This window comes from Ambystoma mexicanum, chromosome 5p, assembly GCF_040938575.1.
Source record: "Ambystoma mexicanum isolate Mex_15411 chromosome 5p, UKY_AmexF1_1, whole genome shotgun sequence".
NCBI classification, from domain to species: domain Eukaryota; kingdom Metazoa; phylum Chordata; class Amphibia; order Caudata; family Ambystomatidae; genus Ambystoma; species Ambystoma mexicanum.
Window position 1 is genome coordinate 974,171,836 of NC_090930.1, and position 21,362 is coordinate 974,193,197.

The 21,362-nt window shown below is 47.7% G+C and overlaps 1 protein-coding gene across 1 annotated transcript in view; it reads left to right on the forward strand.

Annotated features, from left to right (window-relative positions):
- Positions 1-20,146, forward strand: part of SNRNP48 (small nuclear ribonucleoprotein U11/U12 subunit 48) — a 279,405-nt gene extending 259,259 nt beyond the window's left edge. Inside the window, exons 8-9 of the mRNA XM_069613443.1 lie at positions 431-610; positions 19,412-20,146. Of these exons, the coding sequence (XP_069469544.1) occupies positions 431-610; positions 19,412-19,451 (220 nt within the window). The 3' untranslated portion in view covers positions 19,452-20,146. The remainder of the gene's footprint in view (positions 1-430; positions 611-19,411) is intronic.
- Positions 20,147-21,362: the final 1,216 nt, after the last annotated feature.

Genomic DNA, 21,362 nt, shown 5'->3' on the forward strand with positions numbered 1-21,362 from the left:
ATGGACTATTGTTCTGGACTAACTATTGACTAGCACCCCAGTTAGTTTTGGGTTAGGTAGGGCAAACCCTTAGACTAGGGACATAGAGGCCTTTTCTTATCATTGAAACAAAGCAATACATGTTGGGAATGTCACCACTTGGTCCGTCTCCTTCGCATGACATGCCACAGTGCCTTGAAATGAAAATAGATGCCAGTTTGGAATCTACTCAACTGTGGACCCCAATCAGAATTGTTAGCTAGAGGATTGTGATGGTAAATTGACATAATATTCTTCCTGTTCCCTCCCTCATTCCTTTCCTTCTCACCCCTGCTCTTCATTGTTTGCCAAATGATCGTTCACTTACAGCCTTTTCTGTTAGTAGGGTGCCAAAATGAATCAGGCAATAAGTTGGGACTCACTTGACAGGAAAACTTTTTTTTTTCTTTAGAATTGAAGGAAAGAGGTCGGGCTCTGTGGATTCTGTGCGTTCAGACTCTGTGGATTCAAGACATTCAGGACCAGCGCATAGAGATATTGATCATTCACGACACAGAAGGGATCGTAGCAGCAGCCCACACAAAAAGAGAAGCCGGGAAAATGGCAGAGATTCCAGGAAGAGAAAAGAAAGGCAAGTATGACGTACTCATCATTCAGCCCATTCTGGTGTCTGTTTCAACAAGATAAAATGTGATCATCTGGGTGCTTTATCTTTTGGGATATTTCTGTAGATGTTGCCTGTGTAAACATTTCCCTTTATTTTTTCATTACCTTCTACCTGTCATATCCTGTACGGTCTAACTTGGGAATCCGGAACCAGCTGTTTGAGCAATTATGACCACAGTCTGCACAGGCTTCTGCTTCTTGCAGACTTATCGTTCCAAAGATTGAGACAGATGTTTCAAGCATAGTGACATTAGTTTCAAGCATAGTGACATTGGATGAAACCTGATTGTCCAGTTTCTCTCCCATGAGGTCATTCTCATGATTTTCCAATGTTTATTAATCTTATGGGCAGTTTCTCGTTATAAGAAATGGTTATACAGTGGTGCTACTTGGCACTAAGTGGCTGCCAAAATGAAAGCGATTCTGGTTTTGTTTTTATTTTATAGTTTGCGAAAACAAACTTTTACAATATATTTTTATCTTCCATAATAGATGTATTGTTGATATATTATGGAAAATAAATTAAATATATTGTAAAAGTTTTTCGCAAACTATAAACTATTTTTTTTAAAAAAAGCGTTTGTTTTACAAGACCACAACTTCCGGTAGACTCAAACGGGAGTTGGTATTTTTGAAGTTTTGGATGCAGGGACCAACTTGCACGACTCCTTGCTAGTTTGCTTGCATTAGGCACCCCACTTTCCTCCAACAGATAAAGATGTATGAATGGGAGTTTGTGGAAAGAGTGGGAGTATGAACATTTAATTTGTAATTGCTCTACAGGAGTATTTTTGTGGCACACAAAGATTATTTAACTGCAAATGTTCACTATCTGCCTTTATATGACCCTAACACGCCTGCATCTTGTATGGAGGGTGATGGGAATCTGACCTGCTTTTTCTAGATCTGTTGACTGATTGATGGCAGAATGTTAGGAAGAATTTTCATTGCGCAAGGCTTTTTAATTTTTATTCCTGAGTGGGACTTTTTTCTCACTCATGTGTTTTCCTGACCAGGATTTTCTGTGTTTCTTACTGTTTTATGGAGTCTGGTAAACTCTATAGGCATCTGCATTTTGCTTTGTGACACAGCACCTTTTGTGCAGTGCCACTGAGAAGTACCTTGGACTTCTCTTAATGTTTAACTATATTTTCTTGGGTGAACTACTTACTGTTCCCAAGAATAGTAAGATGACCCCTGTCTTACTTACCTTTTCCTTTATGGGTCCAGCACACACCACCTTATGTGAAGTGCTGGGGGGGGGGGTTACATCCTTTAGCCCATTCCTCATCTAACGTTTTGTTACACTAACTCACTTGAATGTCTGGTGGCAGTGTTTTCTTTTTTTTACTACCTTGTGCCATGTATCTGCAGACTGATACCTCAGCTTCAGTACAGCACCCAATGGTGACCCTTTTCACAAAATGGCTCCTGTCTTTGTTTTGCCATTTCTTGTCAGTATTGTTTAGGCTTTTACTCTGTTGTTTGAATCAGGTTTGAGTCCTTTGTGTTTTGCCATTAAGCAGAATTCTCAGAAATGTGCTAATTCCCTTCTACCTTAGAGACCCCCAGCTCTTTTTGCTGGACTTTAGGACTTTTAATTTGTATCCTGGAGACATTGAGACCTTTTTCCCACACTCACGTATTTTTCATTGATTTGGACACAGTTTCTTTTGGAGTCTGACACACTCCACAGGCATCATCTTTTTACATTGCGACACACAGCAGCTTAAGTGCAGTGGCACAGGGAAGTCTTCCAGATTTCCCCATGGTTTAAATACCTTCTCTTGGTTAAAATACTGTTTGGAGCAGTGAAGTGAAATTGATTTTACTTGCATTTTGTAATTTTCTAGACCCAGCACACACTATCTTAAAATAGGGTGCTGGAGGGGTTACTTAGTATCCCCTTTGTCTAGTTTCTCATGTAACATTTTTATGTTACACTTTCTACAATTAATGGCTGGTGGCAGTGGTTTACTTTTTGCTACCATTGAGCGTTTCTACCGCAGGCTTCAACTGCAGCTGCAGTAAAGCACCCATGGGTGCCCATTTTCTCAAAATGGCCCAGTCTTCTTTTTTCGCCATCTCTTGTTGGAAAGGTCCTTCTTGAGATTTACTCTGCGTGCCAAACCAGGTTTGGTCCCTTTGTTAGTTTTGTCTTTGGCAGGATCCACCAGTTAAGCCCGCCTCTGGCTCCAGTGTGTCTTGGCAGGGCAGGAAGTGAGTGAGGTGCCCGAAACTCCCTGTGCTTAGTCTCCTTGGTTACAGGAATGCACCCAAAGGTGATTGGCTGGCTGTCCTTGGAGGACAGTGGCCCTGCTGTGTGATTGACAGCTAGGCTGCGAATGAATGGGAGAAACCTGCATAAAAGGCAAGGTTTTTTGCTTGGAAGGCAGAGTTGATCACTGGACGGAGGAATCCGAAGAAGAACTTGGAAGAGACGCTTGCTGCAATTCCTGGACCGTTGGTTTTCCCAGTGAAGCCCTGCTGAAGCTCCGAATACGCCTCGACTAGAGAAGCCCTGCAAAGGACGACTTCTTCCCTTGGGTTGGTTGGACTAATCGACCCCAAGACAAACTCGGCTGGAAATCCTCTTGGAGCTGGATGTACTTCCATTGCTGCTGCAGGAATTGATTGCCAGGGAGAGGAACACCAGAATCAAGTGTCGTCTTTAAGTTGGACCCCAGCTCCAAGAAGATCCTCTGACTTCCATGAAGCAGGACTGACCGAGCCTGAGCCACCACAACAGAGTGCTGGACCCCAGATGTGAGGAAAAGCCCATAAGGTATCTGAGAACTGCGGTGTTGCTATTCGTGATAAGCTGAAACTGCAAAAGGCTGCTGATCTGAAGTTTGCCCTTTGCTGCCGCCGACCTTCAAACTGTAGTGCGGGAGTCCCCAGACGTCCTCCGTCTTGTCCCCACGACTGAGGCCCAGGAACAGGATCTGCAAGACCTACAACAGGAACAGAAGCCAGCTGTAACCAATTTCTTCAGATCTAAGCTACTATAAACTAAGGGGTACTTAACTCTTGTCATGTAGCCTTGCTAGCTCTCAGTTGAGACTTGCCTTGGTTGCCTTTTGCAGAGTTGCTTGCAGCTTTGCCCTTCACAAGCATCCCAGCTTGTGGCCCAACAGTTATTTCATTTTCTACAAAGATTTCTAAAACATTGTGCAAGACGTTTTACTTGAGTTCAAGAAGTGCTTCAGCTCTCTGTTAGGCAGTTTGTATGCAGTACCCTTTGGGACCACTACACACAACTATTTTTATTTATTTGAATTTGTATAGCGCACCTCGGCCCGGGGGCATTGTGGCGCTGTTACAGTATGCTCACTTACAGTACAGGAAAAGTTACAGAATGAATGTAGGGGCAGTACATGAAAGGTTACAGTAGGAAGGTCAGGCAGGAAGATATGTTAGTATACATTAGACTCATTTGGTGCAGGGATACATTACATAGGGGAGGTGCAGCAGGAGGTATGATTCTTACGTTGCAGAGCAGTCAATAAGTGGCGCAGGGTGCACAGCAGTTAGTTGAATAGAATAGTTTTCAGCTGTTTGCGGAATGCAGTGTAGGATTTCCTCATTTCTTAGGGCAGTGGGTTGAGTGTTCCAGTTTTTAGGTGCTAAGTGTTGAAAGCTGGACCCGCCTGCATTCTTCCTTTTGAAAGTGGGTACGTGGATCAGGTTGGTGAGATGGGATCTGCTGGGTCTGGTGGACGAGTTGAGGGTGATCCTTTCAGATAAGTACGGACTATGAATACAGGTGTAAGCAAAACCAACCTTTGGTATAAGTCTGTACTACAGTTTCTTGCTAGCGAAGCTGAGCAGCCAGGCTTATCTCAAGAGGGGATGTGAGCTGTAAGGATGTTACACAGAGGTCTACAATCACAGGTATTCAAATAAACTCTTATACTCAAGGTTTCTTGGTTGCACACTTATGAATAAACCCTGACTTGCTGCGATTTTCCAGGGCTGCAGAATCCCAATACCTTCGGTACCTCGACGATCTGTTAGTGAATTGTCTTCCATAGTGTGAATCCAGCCAGAACTTCGTGGGCATCCAGAGGACCCTACAGAAGCAGGAAATCACATCCAGAGTCCTCTCACCAGAGTCCAGGACCATGGGATCAAGGAACTTCTAACCAGAGCTGGCTGTTCCTCGTTGGCGTTGAGAAAAAGGCAACAAAACCACAAAGATCCACTGCAGCCCAAGGAATCCATTGCTGCTGAGTCACTCTCTCTCTCGAGTGTCTCGCCCACGGACACACTTTAGAGTTTCAACAGAAGTGTCTGCGAATACACCCGGTGGCCCGACAGGAACACCACATTCCTCAGCTGCTGCTGGAAGTTCGGGCTATGTTAAGAAAAGGGGCAGTAGAGCTGGTCCCAAAGCGACTCGGGGCTCTGGAGTTTACTCAAGATACTTTCTCGTAAGAAAGAAGACCGGGGGCTGGAGGCCCATTCTCGACCTATGACGACTCACCAAGTACATAAAGTCCCAGAAGTTCAGGATGGTCCCGCTGGGAGGAGGGAGACGTTCTGTTGTTGGATCTAGAGGAAGCGTACTATAATGTCCCCATACACAAAGGCGCAAGTTTCTGCGCTTTGTCGTTCAAGGGAAGCATTATCAGTTCAAGGTTCTCCCCTTCGGACTGAAATCAGCGCCCAGTGTCTTCAACAAGTGCCTGGCTCCGGTGGCGGCCCACCTACGACTGCAAGGGATTCATGTGTATCCTTACCTGGACGACTGGCTCATCCGGGCCAAGTCAAGGGACATTGCCGTCTATCACACGGGGAAGACCGGCCGACTGCCGACAGACTTGGTGTTCTCGGGAAATTATACAAAGTCCTGCTTTACTCTATCGCAGGACGTTCTGTTCCTGGGATCCAGGCTTAACACAGTGTCCTGCCTGGCGTCACCGTCGGGAGGAGAGGATAGTGGTCATTTTGGGCAAGGTGCATCGGCTGTTGGCACTGAAGGTCGCCACGGTAAGGACCATCAAGTTGCTGCTCGGCATGATGTCATCATGCATATACCTGATTCGGCTCTGCAGATTGCGGATGCGTCCACTACAGGAATTCCTCTACGCCTGTTGGGTTGAGGTGTCCGGAGGCTTACAGGACAAAAGCACGCTCGACTAGGAGTTCCGTCGAGCAATAAGGTGGTGGGGCGTGCGCTCTAACATCGCCGGAAGCATGGACTTCCCGAGCCCCCGGTACCAGGAGACAGTCACAACGGATGCTTCCCTGGAAGGATTGGGAGCCCACACCAGACGTCTTCACGTCAGAGGTCTATGGCTGCGGGACGCTACACATCAACGTCCTGGAACTACGGGCAGTTTCTTGTGCCCTCAGGTGTTTTCTGCTGTCCCTCAAGGGCAAGGTGGTGAGGGTCTTCACAGACAATACCACCACAATGTTTTACATCCGGAAGCAAGGGGTGGGGGGGGGGGGTTAGAGTACCAGATCCCCAGCTCTCTCCAAAGAGGCACAGGGCTTGTGGCACTGGGCCGTCGCTCAGGGGATGTTCCTCATTCCGTTTCACCTAGCTGGAGTAAAGAATACTGTTGCTGATTCTCACAGCAGGGAGCTGTGCTCTTGCCACGAGTTGGAGCTTTGGCAGGATCAAGTAGACAACGTTTTCCTCAAATGGGGCAGTCCCCAGATCGATATGTTTGTGACGGCGACGAACACCAAGTGCTGGAGGTTCGCCAGCAGGTTCCCCCAGCCGGGGAGCATGGGGACACATTCTCATTCCCTTGGGAAGGCCTGTTTCTGTATGCGTCCCCTCGCACCAGCGTGGCAGAGGCAGATCTGGTATCCTGACCTTCTCCGCATGTCGGCGTCCCCCCAGTCAAGCTGCCAGTTGTCGTGGATCTTCTCGCCAGGGAAGGGGGGCACGATTCTTCACCGCAACCCAGGATCTCTGAACCTGAAGGCTTGGCTCCTGCAGCATTAGAGTTCAGTGGCCACGATCTTCTGGCGGACTGCAGGGAAGTACTCGCCAAGCCCAGGACGGTGGCTACTTTGAAGTGCAACTGACACTAATGGAAGCGTTTTGAAAGTTGGTGCCAGTCGCAGAAAATCAACCATTGAGGGTCACGGCCCCTCAAGTACTTCTGTATTTACTGTCATTGGCTAAATCGGGGCTGGCGCATGCCTCCATCAAGGTACATCTGGCGGCTATCTCCCGCTACACCAGGTCTCTGGGACAGTCTTCACTATGGTTGCACCGTCTAGTGAAAGAGTTCATCAAAGGACTATTCCGCTCGTTCTCGGCGGTGAAGGCTCCGGCCCCGGCGTTAGAACTCACCGTAGTGCTGACTAGGCTCATGGGGCCCCTATTGGAGCTTGTGCATTCAGCCCGCTCAAGTTTCTGTAGTGGAAGACCGCTTTCCTCGTGGCCATCAGCTCTGCGAGAGAGATTGGTTGAGATCCAGGCCCTGTCCTCAAGCGGCCTTACTTGACTTTCCACGAGACGAAGGTGGTGCTGTGGACACACCCCTCCTTCATGTCCAAGGTTCAGTTGGAATTTCAACTCAACGATCCCTTGTTACCTGTTTTTTTCCAATGGTCTCGTCGCTGGATGTTACCCTAGCCCTGAAGTTGTATGTGGCCCGCACGGCTTTTTGTGAACTTTGGTCCTGTGAACCATGGGAAGGCTCTGTCCAAGGCTTCAATTTACAGGTGGATCTCCGGCTGTATCACTCGTCACCGGTTGGCAAACCGACCGCTGCCTGGCCGTCCGAGAGCCCATTCTACCAGAGCAAGCGCTGCTACCACGGCGTTCCTGTCTGGTGTGCCCCTGCTGGACATTTGCAGGGCTGCTACGTGGAGGTCTATGCACACCGTCACAAAATTTTACTGCGTCAACCGGGTTTCCGGGGCGGAGTCTACAGTCGGCCAAGCAGTGCTGCACAACCTGTTTGCTTGATGGTGTGCCTGGTGAGGAGGTAAGAGATTGCTTCTGTTGAGCCTTGTTTTGTAATTATGTACTGCTTTGTATTTTTTATTCATGAGCATGTGAATCCATGCCAGACCCCATGCTGGAGAAGGAACAAATTACTTGTAACTGTTGTTCTCCAGCATGGGTCTGGCATGGATTCACATGTGAACCCTCCCCCCTGCCCCTCTGCTTTTCGTCCTACTGCCACTTTACATGCTACCAAATCGGAAGATGGCTGCCTGAGGAGGGGCTTAGGTAGAGGGCAGTCATTGGCTGGGGGTAGTATGACCCAGAGCTCAGTGATTGGTTTATAGGAGAAAGACAGTTTAGAAATGAAACACTGTTTTTTTTTCTTTTACCAAGGATTCCCAGCCAGACTGGGAATATTCATGAGCATGTGAATCCATGCCAAACCCATGCTGGAGAACAACAGTTGCCGGTAAGTAACTTGCTGCTTACCCACCAAGATTTACCTTGGTCCATTTGTATTTATAATAAAACTTTATTTTTTTATAAAACCTCTGTGTGTAAGTATTTCTGTTGAACCTTTTGTATGCTACAGGTTCTTTGTACCTTCCTACAGCCGTCTCGCCCTCGTGCGATAAGCCTGGCTACTCTGTCTATGCTACCAAATACTCAGGTGGTACAGGCTTATACTAAGAGTGGAGTTTTGTTCTGTCACAGTTGTATGGTTTTACTAAGCCCTTAGTTGGACTTGAGAAAAACCGTCCTAACGCCTGCTTTTTATCCACCTCCTCAACCCTCGGAGGAGAGATTTCATTGTTGGACCCAAAGAGGGCTTTATGCTTGTATGTCATTTATAATGCGCCTATGCACAAGACAAAGGGAGGACAAAACAAACAATCTTACTATGCCTTGTGTCATTCAGATCGTACAAGTGGAGGGGAGAGGAGAAGTGCCAGGAGTGAGGGGGAGAGTGCAGTAGGGCAGAACTGAAGTAAATGCCAATGGGGTGGCTGGCTCTGAGTAAGTGCAGGGAGGCAGGGTTGGAGATACAGTCACTAAGTGCACGGGAAACCCGGAGGCAGTGCATGGGGATACTGGTTGTTTGGGAGCCTGGTACCCATTAAGGTTCAGAAGATGGCCTGGCGACCAGTTGGCACAGCAGGCAAGTACATCACCAAGGGAAAAAGAGAAAGCCAAAGCGAAAAGGAAGATCTTGAGTTGCTTCCGGAACCTTAGGTGGTCCTGTTAAAGTTCGAGAGAGGCAGGGAGGCTGTTCCAGAGGTAGGCACCAGCCAAGCAGAGATCTACCCCCTCCCTCCACCCGCCTCTTCAACTCTCGGCCTGGAGAACCGTCTGACCCTCATTGTTGGAGGTTGATGAGCAAAGGGCTCGCGAAGGAGTGCTTAGCTAGAGCGAGTTGGATATTGTGTGCTCCCTGGCCCCAGAAAGCCTTGCAGACAATGCGGAGTGTCTTGAACTTGATCCTTGCAGCCACCAGTAGCCAGTGGAGCAATTTCAGGGCTGGAGAGATATGATCCCTGGGCTTGAGGCCAATGACAAGTCTCAGTCCTTTTCTGGATTAGTTTCTGAAGGCGAAGAGTAGAGGCAGGTAGATTTGGAAAGAGGTTGTTGCAATAGTCCAGCCTAGAGAGAACCTGGGTTCTGGAGGGCACGAGCTTCTGGGGGAAAGTGAGAAAAGGAAGGATACCTCTGAGGAGGTGCAGCTGGTAGTGGGACTTGGAGAGGTTTGTGATTTGAGGAAAGGAGAGAGTGAAGTCTAAGATGACACCAAGGTTTTTTGACTCTAAAAAAGGTGCATGGAGGGGGCCCAGGGAGGGCGGCCAGAATTAGAGGGAAAGCAGAAGCCGGGTCCCAATGAGACAGATCTCAGTCTTACCGGCATTAAGGCAGAGATATTCCATATCAATATGATATCCAAAATCAGGCAAGATTACCAGCTTTTTGTAGGTTATTCGAGTCACAAATTGGGACATGCGTCACCAAGCAAACTCTCTTGCTGGATACTTTCATGCATTTCTGAATACTATTCCTTGGTTGGCAAAGATCTGACAGATGGTTTAAGAGCTCATTCCACCCGAGGAGTCTACTTCTTCGGCTCTTCAGAGAGGGCTTGCAGATACAGGACATTTGCAGTGCTGCAACTTGGGCCTCGCTGCACGCTTTCAGAAAATACTATTGCCTGGATTCTATGTCGGAGTCAGGAGCCAGGATTTGGCAAGGCTGTAATCTGCAATAATTCTCTCTTCTCACCTCCTTCATACTGCTTTGGGAGTCTATCAAAGATGAGGAATATATGGGAGGACAAAATCCATTTGAAGAACAAATTACTTGCCCCTCGTAATGTTCTTTTTGACTGGATGTTCCTCCCATGTATTCCTTCTCGCTCTCCCATACTACCTCTCTATCTTGGGGAGAATATCTGTATTTTACACCTTCCTCTCAATGTCTGGGTCATGCATTCAAGACGACTGTGCATAGGTAGAAAAACACTAGAACTGAGGTGATGGGCGCTGAACAAACGCGGGAAGAGGGGGTAAACGGATACTTTGAGAAGATGTGCAGGAGGAGGAAGGCTTTCTCCAGCATGGATTCACATGCTCATGAATATTCCCCATCGTCGGGCTGAGAATCCTCGGTAAAGAAAAAAATCAGATTCAGTTTCACTTCTGAACTGTCTTTCTCCTAACAACCAGTCTCCGGGTCATACTGCCCTCCACCTATGCCCCTGCTCTTGCAGCCATCTTCAGATTTTTACTGCACGTTCAAGTGTTGGGAGTCCTCGTGCTATAGCTCTCGAGCTTTTACTGCTTTTTTATGATTTTTTTTTTATAAGAGTTTTGCTCTATTTTCTTTGCTCAATCGGGCCTCAAGCTCCATCGATCCACCTTCCGATTAACGGGGACCCGTTTTCGGATTCTTCAGCACACCTCAAGGGAGAATTTTGTTTTTTTCTTCTTGCAAAATTCCAGAAGCTTCTTCAACGCCTACACCGCGTGGACATGGCGGATGACAAGGATTCGGTGCCTCTTTTCAAGGTTTGCCCGGGCTGCAACCTACGGAATGTCTCTTCGGACAACGGACATTCCCTGTGCCTTTACTGCCTGCACTCGGACCCGATGCACGTGGAGGATGACTGTGCGTCTTGTCAGGAGATGGTACCCCGCACACTGAACGTTGGGTGCAGGCGTCTCAATGAGTGGCTGCAGGCCAAGGCCCATGCTCTGGTTGAGTCCCGGCAGCATGCCTCCCCTGCCCAGAAGAAGAAAGCTGAGCAGTCTTCTAAGACTTTTGAGAGCTTCCCTCCCATGGGGCACAACATAAGGCTAAGCAACGCAAGTCCACTTCCACCGGGGGTGTGACGGGCTCCCCGGCGGCTAGGGCAAGTACAGCATCTCCAACGCCTTCGACCACGAGCCAACGCTCAGGATCTTCAAAGAAGAGGAAGTCAGACCATCCGGGCAAGCTCTTGGAGAAGACCCAGACAGGCCCTACAGAGAAGGCCAAGGGGGAGCAGGGCTCAGACCCTCCCCCTAAGGTGAAGGTCTCAGGCTCGACCAAGGTCGTGAAGGCCGAGGTACATCTGACGAAGGCCCAACCTTCCATCGAAGGATTGGTGGCGTCCCTCATGAAGGCTGCCGAGTCGGATCCGCAGGGCACGACCTCGAAGGCTAGAGTATCCCTGCCTGCCAAGAGGGAGTCCTCTTTTCAGCCCATTGAAAAGGCACCGAAGATATTATTTCATGGAAACTGTCTCACTTGGTCGCAGAGAATGGGGGGGGGCCACGGTAGGTCTCCAAGGCACGGATATCTCCTCGGAGGAGGAACTCGCCAACCTCCAGATCCTCCAGGAGGAGGGTTGCATCAAGAGCAGGCTCTATGGCAAGGACCCTGATGAGGGCGATGATGAAGGTGACGAGGATCAGCAGGGCGTTGAGGACGTGGAGGACTAGCCTAAGCCACCCTCATCAGTCGCCACAACCACCTCCGCAATCTCCTGGGGATATCTTGGTGTACATTCTCACTGTTCTGCATACCCTATGCTCGGAGATCCAGACGAGGATGCCTCTTCTTGCGCTAACGGCCCCACCCTCTGTGGCGGGGGACCGTCGGGGAACCACCATCCAAGAAGAGGAGAGTTCGCCTCCCTCTTCCAAACTATCCCCTCTACCCCCCCACCCCATTGAGGGATGAGACTGATCCGGACACAGCGACGATGGGCACTGGCACGGACGATGACTGCAGATTGGGGGTCTCTCGTCTCCGCCTCCCAGATCTTCATGCCTGTCGAGATAGGCTCATTCCACGCCATGATCTCAAGGGGCTCGGAGCTGTTCCAGCTTATCCCTGAGGAGAAGAAGAAAGAGGGTTTCCTTTACCAGCACAGTGAGGCGAAGAGGAAGACCGTACTTTCGATCCCGCTGTTGGATGACCTTTGGGACGAGGGGTTGTCCCTCATGAAGAACCCTTCCACGGCCCCGGCGAAGAGGTACCGTTATGAGAAGAAATACAGGGTGCCGGACTCTGAGCCCGAGTGCTTACGGTCCCAGCTGTCTCCGGACTCTGTGGTTTTGGCGGCAGCCAAGAAGAAATTTTGAGGCTCCTCTTCGTTGGCGGCCTCCTCTCACCCGGACAGTGAGGGGAAGAAGTTGGATGCCACGGGGCAAAGAGTTATCACGTCGGCAGCCACGACCATCAAGGCTGCAAACACCCTCACCATCGTATGGTTACGACAGGGAGCTTTGGTTCAAGATTGCTCCCCTCCTGGACTTCCTTCCCGACAAGAGGGCGGAGGCGTTCGAGATCCTACAGGAAGGCAACGTGGCATCGGACCACGCCATTACAGTGGCCATGGACATCGCGAACGGGGTTCTGCCAAATGGGCAACAGAGTTTGCCTTCAGTGGGGCTGGCTGAGGGCCACTAATTTCCGCCAGGTTGTTCAGTCGAATGTGTTGGATATGCCCTTCGACGGGGACAATTTGTTCGGGAAGACTGTGGACGAGTCTCTTCAGGCCATCAAGGCAGACACTGAGACGGCTCGTTCCTTGGGCACGCTTCAGCAACAACGGCCGTACTTCCGGAGGAAAATCCCTAGTTTCTTCCAAAGGAGGTGCTTCGTCCTACTGTCAACCTTCCCGCTTGTCGGCCCAGGAGACCTACAGGGGCCATGCCAAATATGGAGGTGGACGTCGTAGTCGCCAAGGCCTCCAAAGCGGCGCTTTGACCTCCAAGCAGGATTGAACCGGCCGTGGAGTCTGGCCCTCACCCGTGCACCCCGGTGGTAGGCCAGCTAGAGTTCCAACCGAAGTGTCCTCATATACCACCAGTGGCCCGGCAGGAAAACCACATCCCTCGGCTTCTGCTAGAGGTGCGGGCCATGCTAAAAAAGGGGGCGATAGAGCTCGTCCCAAAGAGGCTCTGGTGCTCCGGGGTGTACTCTCGTTACTTCCTCGTCAAAAAGACCAGCGGTTGGAGGCCCATCCTGGACCTCTGCCGTCTGAACAAGTACATCAAGTCTCAAGTTTCGGATGGTGACTCTTCAGCATGTGCTAGGACAGCTGGACGAGGGGGATTTTCTATCGTCGCTGGACTTGGAAGATGCCTATTTTTACATCCCCATGCACAAGGGCCACCGCAAGTTCCTACGCTTCGTGGTTCGAGGGCAACATTACCAGTTCAAGGCCCTTCTTTTCGGATTGAAGTCCGCACCAAGAGTTTTTACCAAGTGCTTGGTGCCGGTGGCAGCGCAGCTGCATCTACGAGGGATCCACGTGTACCCATACCTAGACAACTGTTTCATCCGGGCAAGCTCAAAGGACATCGCTGTCGAACACACAGCGAGGACCGTCCAACTCCTAACAGATCTGGGTTTCTTGGTAAACTATGCAAAGTCCTGCTTGATTCCATCGCAGGATGCGTGATTTCTGGGATCCCAACTCAACACAGTGTTGTGGCTGGTGTCTCCGTTGGAGGAGAGGCTAGCAGCCATATTGGGCAAAGTACAACAGCTGTTGGCCCTGAAAATCGCAAGGGCGAGGTCCATCAAGTCCCTGCTCGGCATGTCGTCATGCATATACCTCATTCGGCTGCGTCCACTCCAGGAGTTCCTCGACACCCGTTGGATACACGTGTCGGGAAGCTTCGAGGACAAGATCACACTCTGAGAGTTTCTGTTGGGCGATACGGTGGTGGGGAGTGTGCGCATATCTGTCCGCAGGTGCAGATTTCCAGACCCCACCTGATCAGGAGACGGTCACGACGGACGCCTCCCTGGAAGGATGGGGAGCAGACACCGGAAATCTTCATGCAAGAGGCCTGTGGCTACCGGAGGAGAAGACGTTGCACATCAACGTGTTGGAGCTGCGGGCAGTGTTTTGGGCCCTTAAGTCTTTCCTTCCGTCCCTCTAGGGCAAGGTGGTACGGGTCTCCAATGACAACACCACCACAATGTTTTGCATCAGGAAGCAGGGGGGGGGACCAGATCCCCCGGTGCTCTCCAAAGAGGCGCAGGACCTTTGGCACTGGGCCGTAGTTCAGGGGATGTTCCTCATCCCGTTTCATCTGGCAGGAGTGAAGAACACTGTCGCCGACTCTCTCAGCAGGAAGCTATGCTCTTGCCACGAGTGGGAACTTCGGCAGGACCAAGTGGATGACCTGTTCCACAGATGGGGCAATCCCCAGATCGATCTGTTTGCAACGGCGACGAACACCAAATGCAGAGTTTCGCCAGCAGGGGAGCATGGGTGACGCATTCTCATTCCCCTGGGACGGCCTGTTTCTGTATGCTTTGCCATTGCTTCTTCGATTAGTCAATCAACTCAGACGGTCCCGGTGCAGGATGATCCTCGTCGCACCGGCGTGGCTGAGACCGATCTGGTAACCGGACGTTCTGGAAATGTCAGCGTCCCCTTCAGTCAAGCTTCTGGCGGTTGCAGAACTTCTTGCCAGGGAAGGAGGCGTGATTCTGCATCACGACCCAGGATCGCTGAACCTGAAGGCCTGGCTCCTGTAGCTCTAGAGTTTGGGGGCTACGATCTCCGAATTGTAAGGAGGCGCTTGCCAAGGCCAGAGCTTTGTCTACTCTGAAAATGCTATGGGCACAAGTGGAAGAGGTTTGTCGTTTGGTGCCATACTCAGAAGATCAACCCTCTAGGAGTCACTGCTCCGCAGGTGCTTCCATATTTGTTGCGGTTGGCCAAGGCAGGACTGGCCCATGCTTCCATCAAAGTTAACCTGGCGGCTATCTCCCGCTACACCAAGTCTCCAGGACGATCATCTTTATGGCTGAATCGATTGGTCAAGGAGTTTGTCAAAGGACTATTTTCGCTAGTTTCCGTCGGTGAAGGCTCCGACCCCAGTGTGGGAGCTCAATGTGGTGCATACTAGGCTCATGGGTCCTCCGTTTGAGCCTATGTATTCGACGCCAGTGACATTTTTGTCGTGGAAAACAGCTTTTGTTGTCGCCATCACCTCCGCATGAGAAGTGGGAAGGAACCACCTTATTTGACTTTCCACAAGACGAGGGTGGTGCCACGGACGCACCCCTCATTCATGCCCAAGGTGCCGTCGGACTTTCATCTAAACGAACCCTTGGTGTTACCTGTATTCTTCCCGACACCTTTGCCGCCGGCTGAGAGGACTCTGCAATCGCTGAATGTGGCTAGAACGCTGAAGTTCTGTGTGGACCGCACAGTTTCCGGAAGACGTCCCAACTTTTTGTGAATTTTGGTCCTGTGAACCATGGGAAGGCCCTCTCCAAGGCTTCCTTTTCCAGTTGGCTCTCTGGCTGCATCATCCATAAAGTCCTGATCTGAAATCTCGCAAGTTCTGCTATGGGCAATGCAAAAGCATTCCAAGTCGGATGTTTGTTCAAGTGCTGGTACTGATTCGGTGACTATGAGCAAAGTCATTTGAGGTTTGAATTTTTAGACTTTGCGACTGTCATCCTCCCAGAATACTCCTTTTTTTGGAATGGTGCTGTGCATGTGTCCGAAGAGCTCTGCAACATAAGAAAACCGTACACTTCAGTCAATGTGGTAACTTGTGTACTCCGTCCTTAATTTTTCAGTCACATGATGCCGTATTTGCTTAACTTTTTTGTTTCCTTTCTTTAGATTTTTCACCCATCTACCCAGGCAACAAATGAAACATTTGGGGGTTGGCAGGGGCAGAGGGCTGGAGTTGGGGTTCGCGAGGAATAGCCTGAACGAGATGGATAAGATCCAGTGTTTGTTAGTGTGAAGGAGAATGTTCAGTTTCTCTACTAATTCCCTTTAACCTTAGATACCCTCAGCTCTTTTGCTGGAATCTGGCATCTTTTTCATTTTTGACCTTCTCAGTGAGTGGTACTTTCTGCCACTCACTGATGTGTTTTTCTCTGACTAGGATTTTTAACTGTTTAATTGAGTCTCTCGTAAACTCCATAGGCATCTGCTTTTTGCATATTGACATACAGCACCCTCTTTGCAGAGCCACTGAGAAGTTCCTTGGACTTCTCCTTAATGTTTAAATAAATTGTCTTGTGTGAACTACAGGTCCCAAGAATAGTAAGATAGCTTTTATCTTACTTGCCGTTTACTTTTGTGGGTCCAGCACACACCACCCTATGTGGAGTGCTGGGGGTAGGGGTTACAGAGTAACTCGTTATCCCACTTCTCATGTAACGTTTTGTTACACTAACTAACTTGAATGGCTGGTGGCACTGGTTCCTTTTTGCTACCTTTTGTGCAGGGTGCTTGCAGGCTGATTTCTCTGCTGCAGTATAGCACCCATGGGTTAGCATTTTTCCAAAATGGCCCCTGTCTACTTTCTTCGCCATTTCCTGTTTTAGTTCCTTCTGGGCTTTTACTCTGTTTAAACTAGGTTTGAGTCATTTGTGTGTTTTGAATTTCGCAGGCTTCAGCCCTGAAGCCCAGCCAGGCTCCAGTGGGTCTGGGAAGGCAGGAAATGGGGGAGGAGCCCAAAACTTAACTAACCTTTGTTTGTAGGCATGGCTTGCCAAAACCAGTTCCAACTGGGTGGGTGGCTGTCCTAGAGGACAACCCCACCCCATGTGATTGACAGCTGTAGGGCAGTGAATTAATGGGAATTTGCATAAAAGGCAAGGCTTTTGGGACTGCAGGCATAGTCGACCACTGGAACATCATATCCGATGACGTGCAGAGACGCCAGCAGCACCTTCCAGGACCGCTGAAGCGCAGGTGAAGCCTTACAGTTTTGCTGACCCCGTTTTTGTTTTGACCATGAAGATCCGTGCAGGACGACTTCGTCCCTTGGACTTGTGGGGCCAACTAGCCTAAAGACCTGCTTCATTTTGGCTCATCGCCCTATTTGCTGCGACTTTCCTAGGCTGCTCCCAATGCCCCGGGACCCATGACCTTTATTGAGTAAATCGTATTCCCGATCTATCAAATCCGGCCTAAACATTGTGGGCACCTTCAATGCTCTCCAGAAGCCGGAATTCTTCGTCCAGGGTCCCCACATCAAAGTCCAGGACCGAGGAAACTGCAACCAGAGCTATTAGTTTCTCTTTGGCGCTAAAGCCACAAAGAGCTGCTGAATCATGTGGAGGCCATTGCTGCTGAGTCCCTCTCCAGAGTGCTAATGCAGAAGCCCATCAGACGTCCTCCCTTTCGTCACCACGACCAAGGACCAGGAACAAGGGTCTGCATCATTGCATCAGGAAGGCAGCCAGCTCAGCTGGAACTGCTTCAGTTCTAAGGTACTGTGGGGCTTGGACTATAACTACCTTTTGCCAGTTGTAGTGCTCCCTGACTTGGAATGTACCATTTTAACCCACCTAGAGTTGACCTCAACTCACCTGTGCGGGCCTTCCAGCTTGTGCTCCATCAAGTGTGCTCCCCTTGAGCGCCTGCGATTTTTTATATATTTTTTATTTTAATTTTAATTTTTTTAAAACATTTTCAAAAAACTCCTGTTAACATTTTTCTAAGAAAAGCTGCATCAGAACGGGAACTGCCCCCTTTACTTTGCCTGTCCTGGTTTCCTAAAGGCTCCTCTTCTGAACCCTATTGGCTTTGGCAGTGCTTGTTCCCTCACATGTTTTAATTGTTGACACTATTATTGCTGGGATAAAAGACTGCCTACATCCCTCTGGGAGAAATTAACTATTGAACCAGTTGTAAGTGTTTTTTTTTTACATTTTTTTTTTTTTTTACTTTAACTCTTACCATTCTCCCTCCTCAGCCCAATTTTGTAATGGTGAACAAAAATAAGTGCTAATACTGACCATGATGTGACTCTGTATGCTGGAACATGTTTAGCATAGAAAGAAATTAATCGCCTGCATTATTGGTTCTTGATTAAATGAATTCTATCTTCCATTGAATGATACTATTAGTTGCTGCTTTGTTTTAAATAATTCTTAATTTGCTTTGTGTAGATAAATAATGTAATATACCTTTAAGTGTGTACGTGTTTACTTGGTGCCTTGTGTTTACTGATTTCATTGTGCTACTCTACAGCTCACATTACACTTAAGATGAGCCTGGCTGCTCAGTCCCTCTACCAACATGTGTAGTGCAGGTCTATATTAAGAGTTGGGTCTGCCTAATACCAAGAGATAAGTCTTGTGAAGTCCCACATCAGTTGGACTTTACAAATTCTTACATACAACTTCTTCGATATGTGACTTTCATGTCGTCTGTTTGGGGGGGGGTAACGGGGAGGGGTGTCTGCTTCCTGCATATCACTGAAGCACTAGAAGTACAGGGATTGCAGTGTGATTAACTTACATTTAATTGAAGTTGAACCATGAGTGTAGTTGCTGCAAATATCTGCATTTGTGCAGAGAAATCTCTCGAGTTCTTACATGTAGTGCAGTTCAGATGAGGGAACTTCAAGAAAACCACTTTTAACAGACTAGAGCATGTTTTGACTTTTCCTCTTCGGCGAACCCATTGCATTGTACACATCTACTCTCTAATGTTAGAAATGTAGTTCCAAGTTAGACTATCTTGCCTAAACCTTTAATCACCACATTTCCAATATCTCTTTATAAACCTCATGCAAACATAAAAAATGTGAGAGTCTTTAAATTCAGTACAAGCAGTTGCTTCAAGCAGAGGGGATACTTGTAGAAATATGTCACAGATTCTAGTTGATCAAAGGTTAATGTTCACAAACCCAAGGAAATTGTTTTCCGACATGAATAATCATTATTTGTGCATATATGTTCAATTATCCTTTCAAACCATTAAAGGCTTCTTTCTTATTTGAATTTTAGACTTTTAGGGTGCTGTATGGGGCCCTTTCACCTGCATTAAAAAAACGTTGTCTGTGTAGCAAACAGAAAACACATCCGATTTTAAAAATAGGTGCAGAATCAAACATTGGGCATGGCGAAACACCAGCTTGTTTCGGAAGCTGTGTTGAACTAGCCCGGCTTTTTTTCAGGGCTTGCAGAATGCAGGTCGTACCTTGGCTGAAATCCCATGTCCATTTTTAAAACTTCTTTGGAAACTCCTGAAATGTAATTTTAAAACATATTTCAGTGAATGTTGAAGCCCACAGCAACCTGTTAAGTTTATGAATGAGAGGTCTTCCCTTCAACTATTGAAATCCGAGAGGAGATGGATTGTGGCCTGGTGGGGGTTCCAGACAGTGTACACTGAAGTGTTTCTAGTGGAAAGAACAAATCACATGGGGTGGGGAGATGCTGGTTTCTAAACGCCTGAGTCTAGTCCTCTCCCTCTCATGATATTCACAGAAATGTCTGGAACTATCTTCATACAGAGAAAGCATAATGTGCATTATGTATTTCCTAGTAGGAAACATTCATATACTAATGATGTGTTTGCTTTCGTTTCAGGGAAGAAGAGAGACACCACAGCCAAAAAAGAAGAAAATAGAAATCTATTGTTCATTCTGTTATTATATTTAATTGTACAACAGTGGATGAGTAAATGAACGAATTGTCTTTAGTAATTGGACCATTCCATAGTGTTGGAACCCCAAAAAGTAAAATTCTTAAGCAAACAGTAGTTCTTCACAAAACAATGTTCATACCAGCATCTGTCACTGATGCCTTTAGTTTAGGTGAACTATGTATACAGGGCTGAGAAAGTGCAAGGTTTAAATTGTAGTTTTCTTCTATGTCACACCTGCACACAAACCAATGGGGGAAAAAGTAGATTTTGCTATTTGGCTTCATATATAAAATACCTCTAACTGAGATTAAAATGTTGCTACTTGTTTGATAGTCATGGGTGTCCGAATTAGCCAACAGATATGTGGATCTCACGGAAATATTGGGGACAACAAGGATGCAAAGGCTGTGTTCAACTAGGCACAATAGTTGAGTAACACTGATATGCCGATTTATGTTGCTTGCCATCTGTTTTTGTCTGCAGAAACAAATTATTTTAGAAAAAAGAAACGCATATTCATCATGTGAGCTTTGTATTTATTAAAAATGTAAACCATTTAAACTATTCCCTTGCATCCCACATCAGTCAGATATCCAACACTTTGTGGCACTTTGCTGTAGTAATTTAAGGGCCTGAACCTGCTTATTAAAAGTATTACTGGGGTGCAAACACATCAATCTAATGCCCTCTGCAGTGTTCTTATCCCACATCCTCTGCTTGAGTTTTGCTTGTTTGTATACCTCGGTTAGATCACAAGAACCACTCTTCCAGATCCTACTAGAATGTCATTGAGATTTTCCTAGTTTTCTTTTCATGGATGTTTGATTTTTAAAACTAGTGGTCAGTACCCTTGCTGGTTTACTCACTGTACCAAACTGCATGTCTTTACTTTGGGAAGCCAAGTACTAGAGACAAAAGTGATGATGGATCCCGTCAGAATTCTTTTTAGCCCACATTTATGTGCCTGCCGATAATGAGTGTTCTAGGTTTTTTTGCCAGACCCCACTTCATGCATAATAAACTACTGGCAAAGTGTGAGGGACGGAGTAAGTATGTGACCTTTTAGAAAAGTATAATATTATTAGTTAGGCCACATCAAAGCTGTTTGTTATACGCTTCCCTTGGTTGATGTGAAATTGTTGTTTAGGTGTTTGAATGGGTGTATGCATGGGGTCATCAGTGGAATGGATGAGTGTGTGAAATGTGTATGGAATGGACTAACCAAGGTGTTCCACCCAAAGCATTTGGAAGGATGGAGCCTGTGTGGTGGGCACCGTTGGGTCCAGCTCCTATGTAACTGACTTTATATGTAACCTAAGAAGGTATGTAATTAAATAACTTGAGTGGAAACATACCTGAAACTTGGAAAACTCAACTGTATAACAGAAATACTGAAGAGATCTGAAAACCAGAGAGACTGCCCGTCATCTGAAAGTGTTCCATCTTAACTGTTGAGATACTCAACTCTTTGGGGCTCAAATACTTCACTAAACACTTAACATCTTTTTTTCATTCAGGAAATACCAGGACAGGAGAAATGTGTAAAGGAAAAGATGGGTAAGCTGGCACCCAGGGCGGCTAGCAAAAGTTAAAGCAGTCTGGGAAGCAGTGCTATGGGAAAGAACAGATTAGTACCAGGACAGTGAGGAGCCTGCATTGGTAGCTCTGTGGTAATGTACATTACAAAAGGGTGTGCTGCTTCATATGTGGTGGTACTGAAAGGGAGTTCCAGATGTCTGTGGAGGAATGTCACAACAGGGTGACGGGATGTGCAGTTGAGGCTGTTTTCGACCTTTTGGGTGCATGGAGGGGGAGCCTTTGTGAACCAGGATTCGTGGATGATCAGGAGCCCAGACTCCCATGGCTTCAGAGATAAAAATTATATCTTTGATT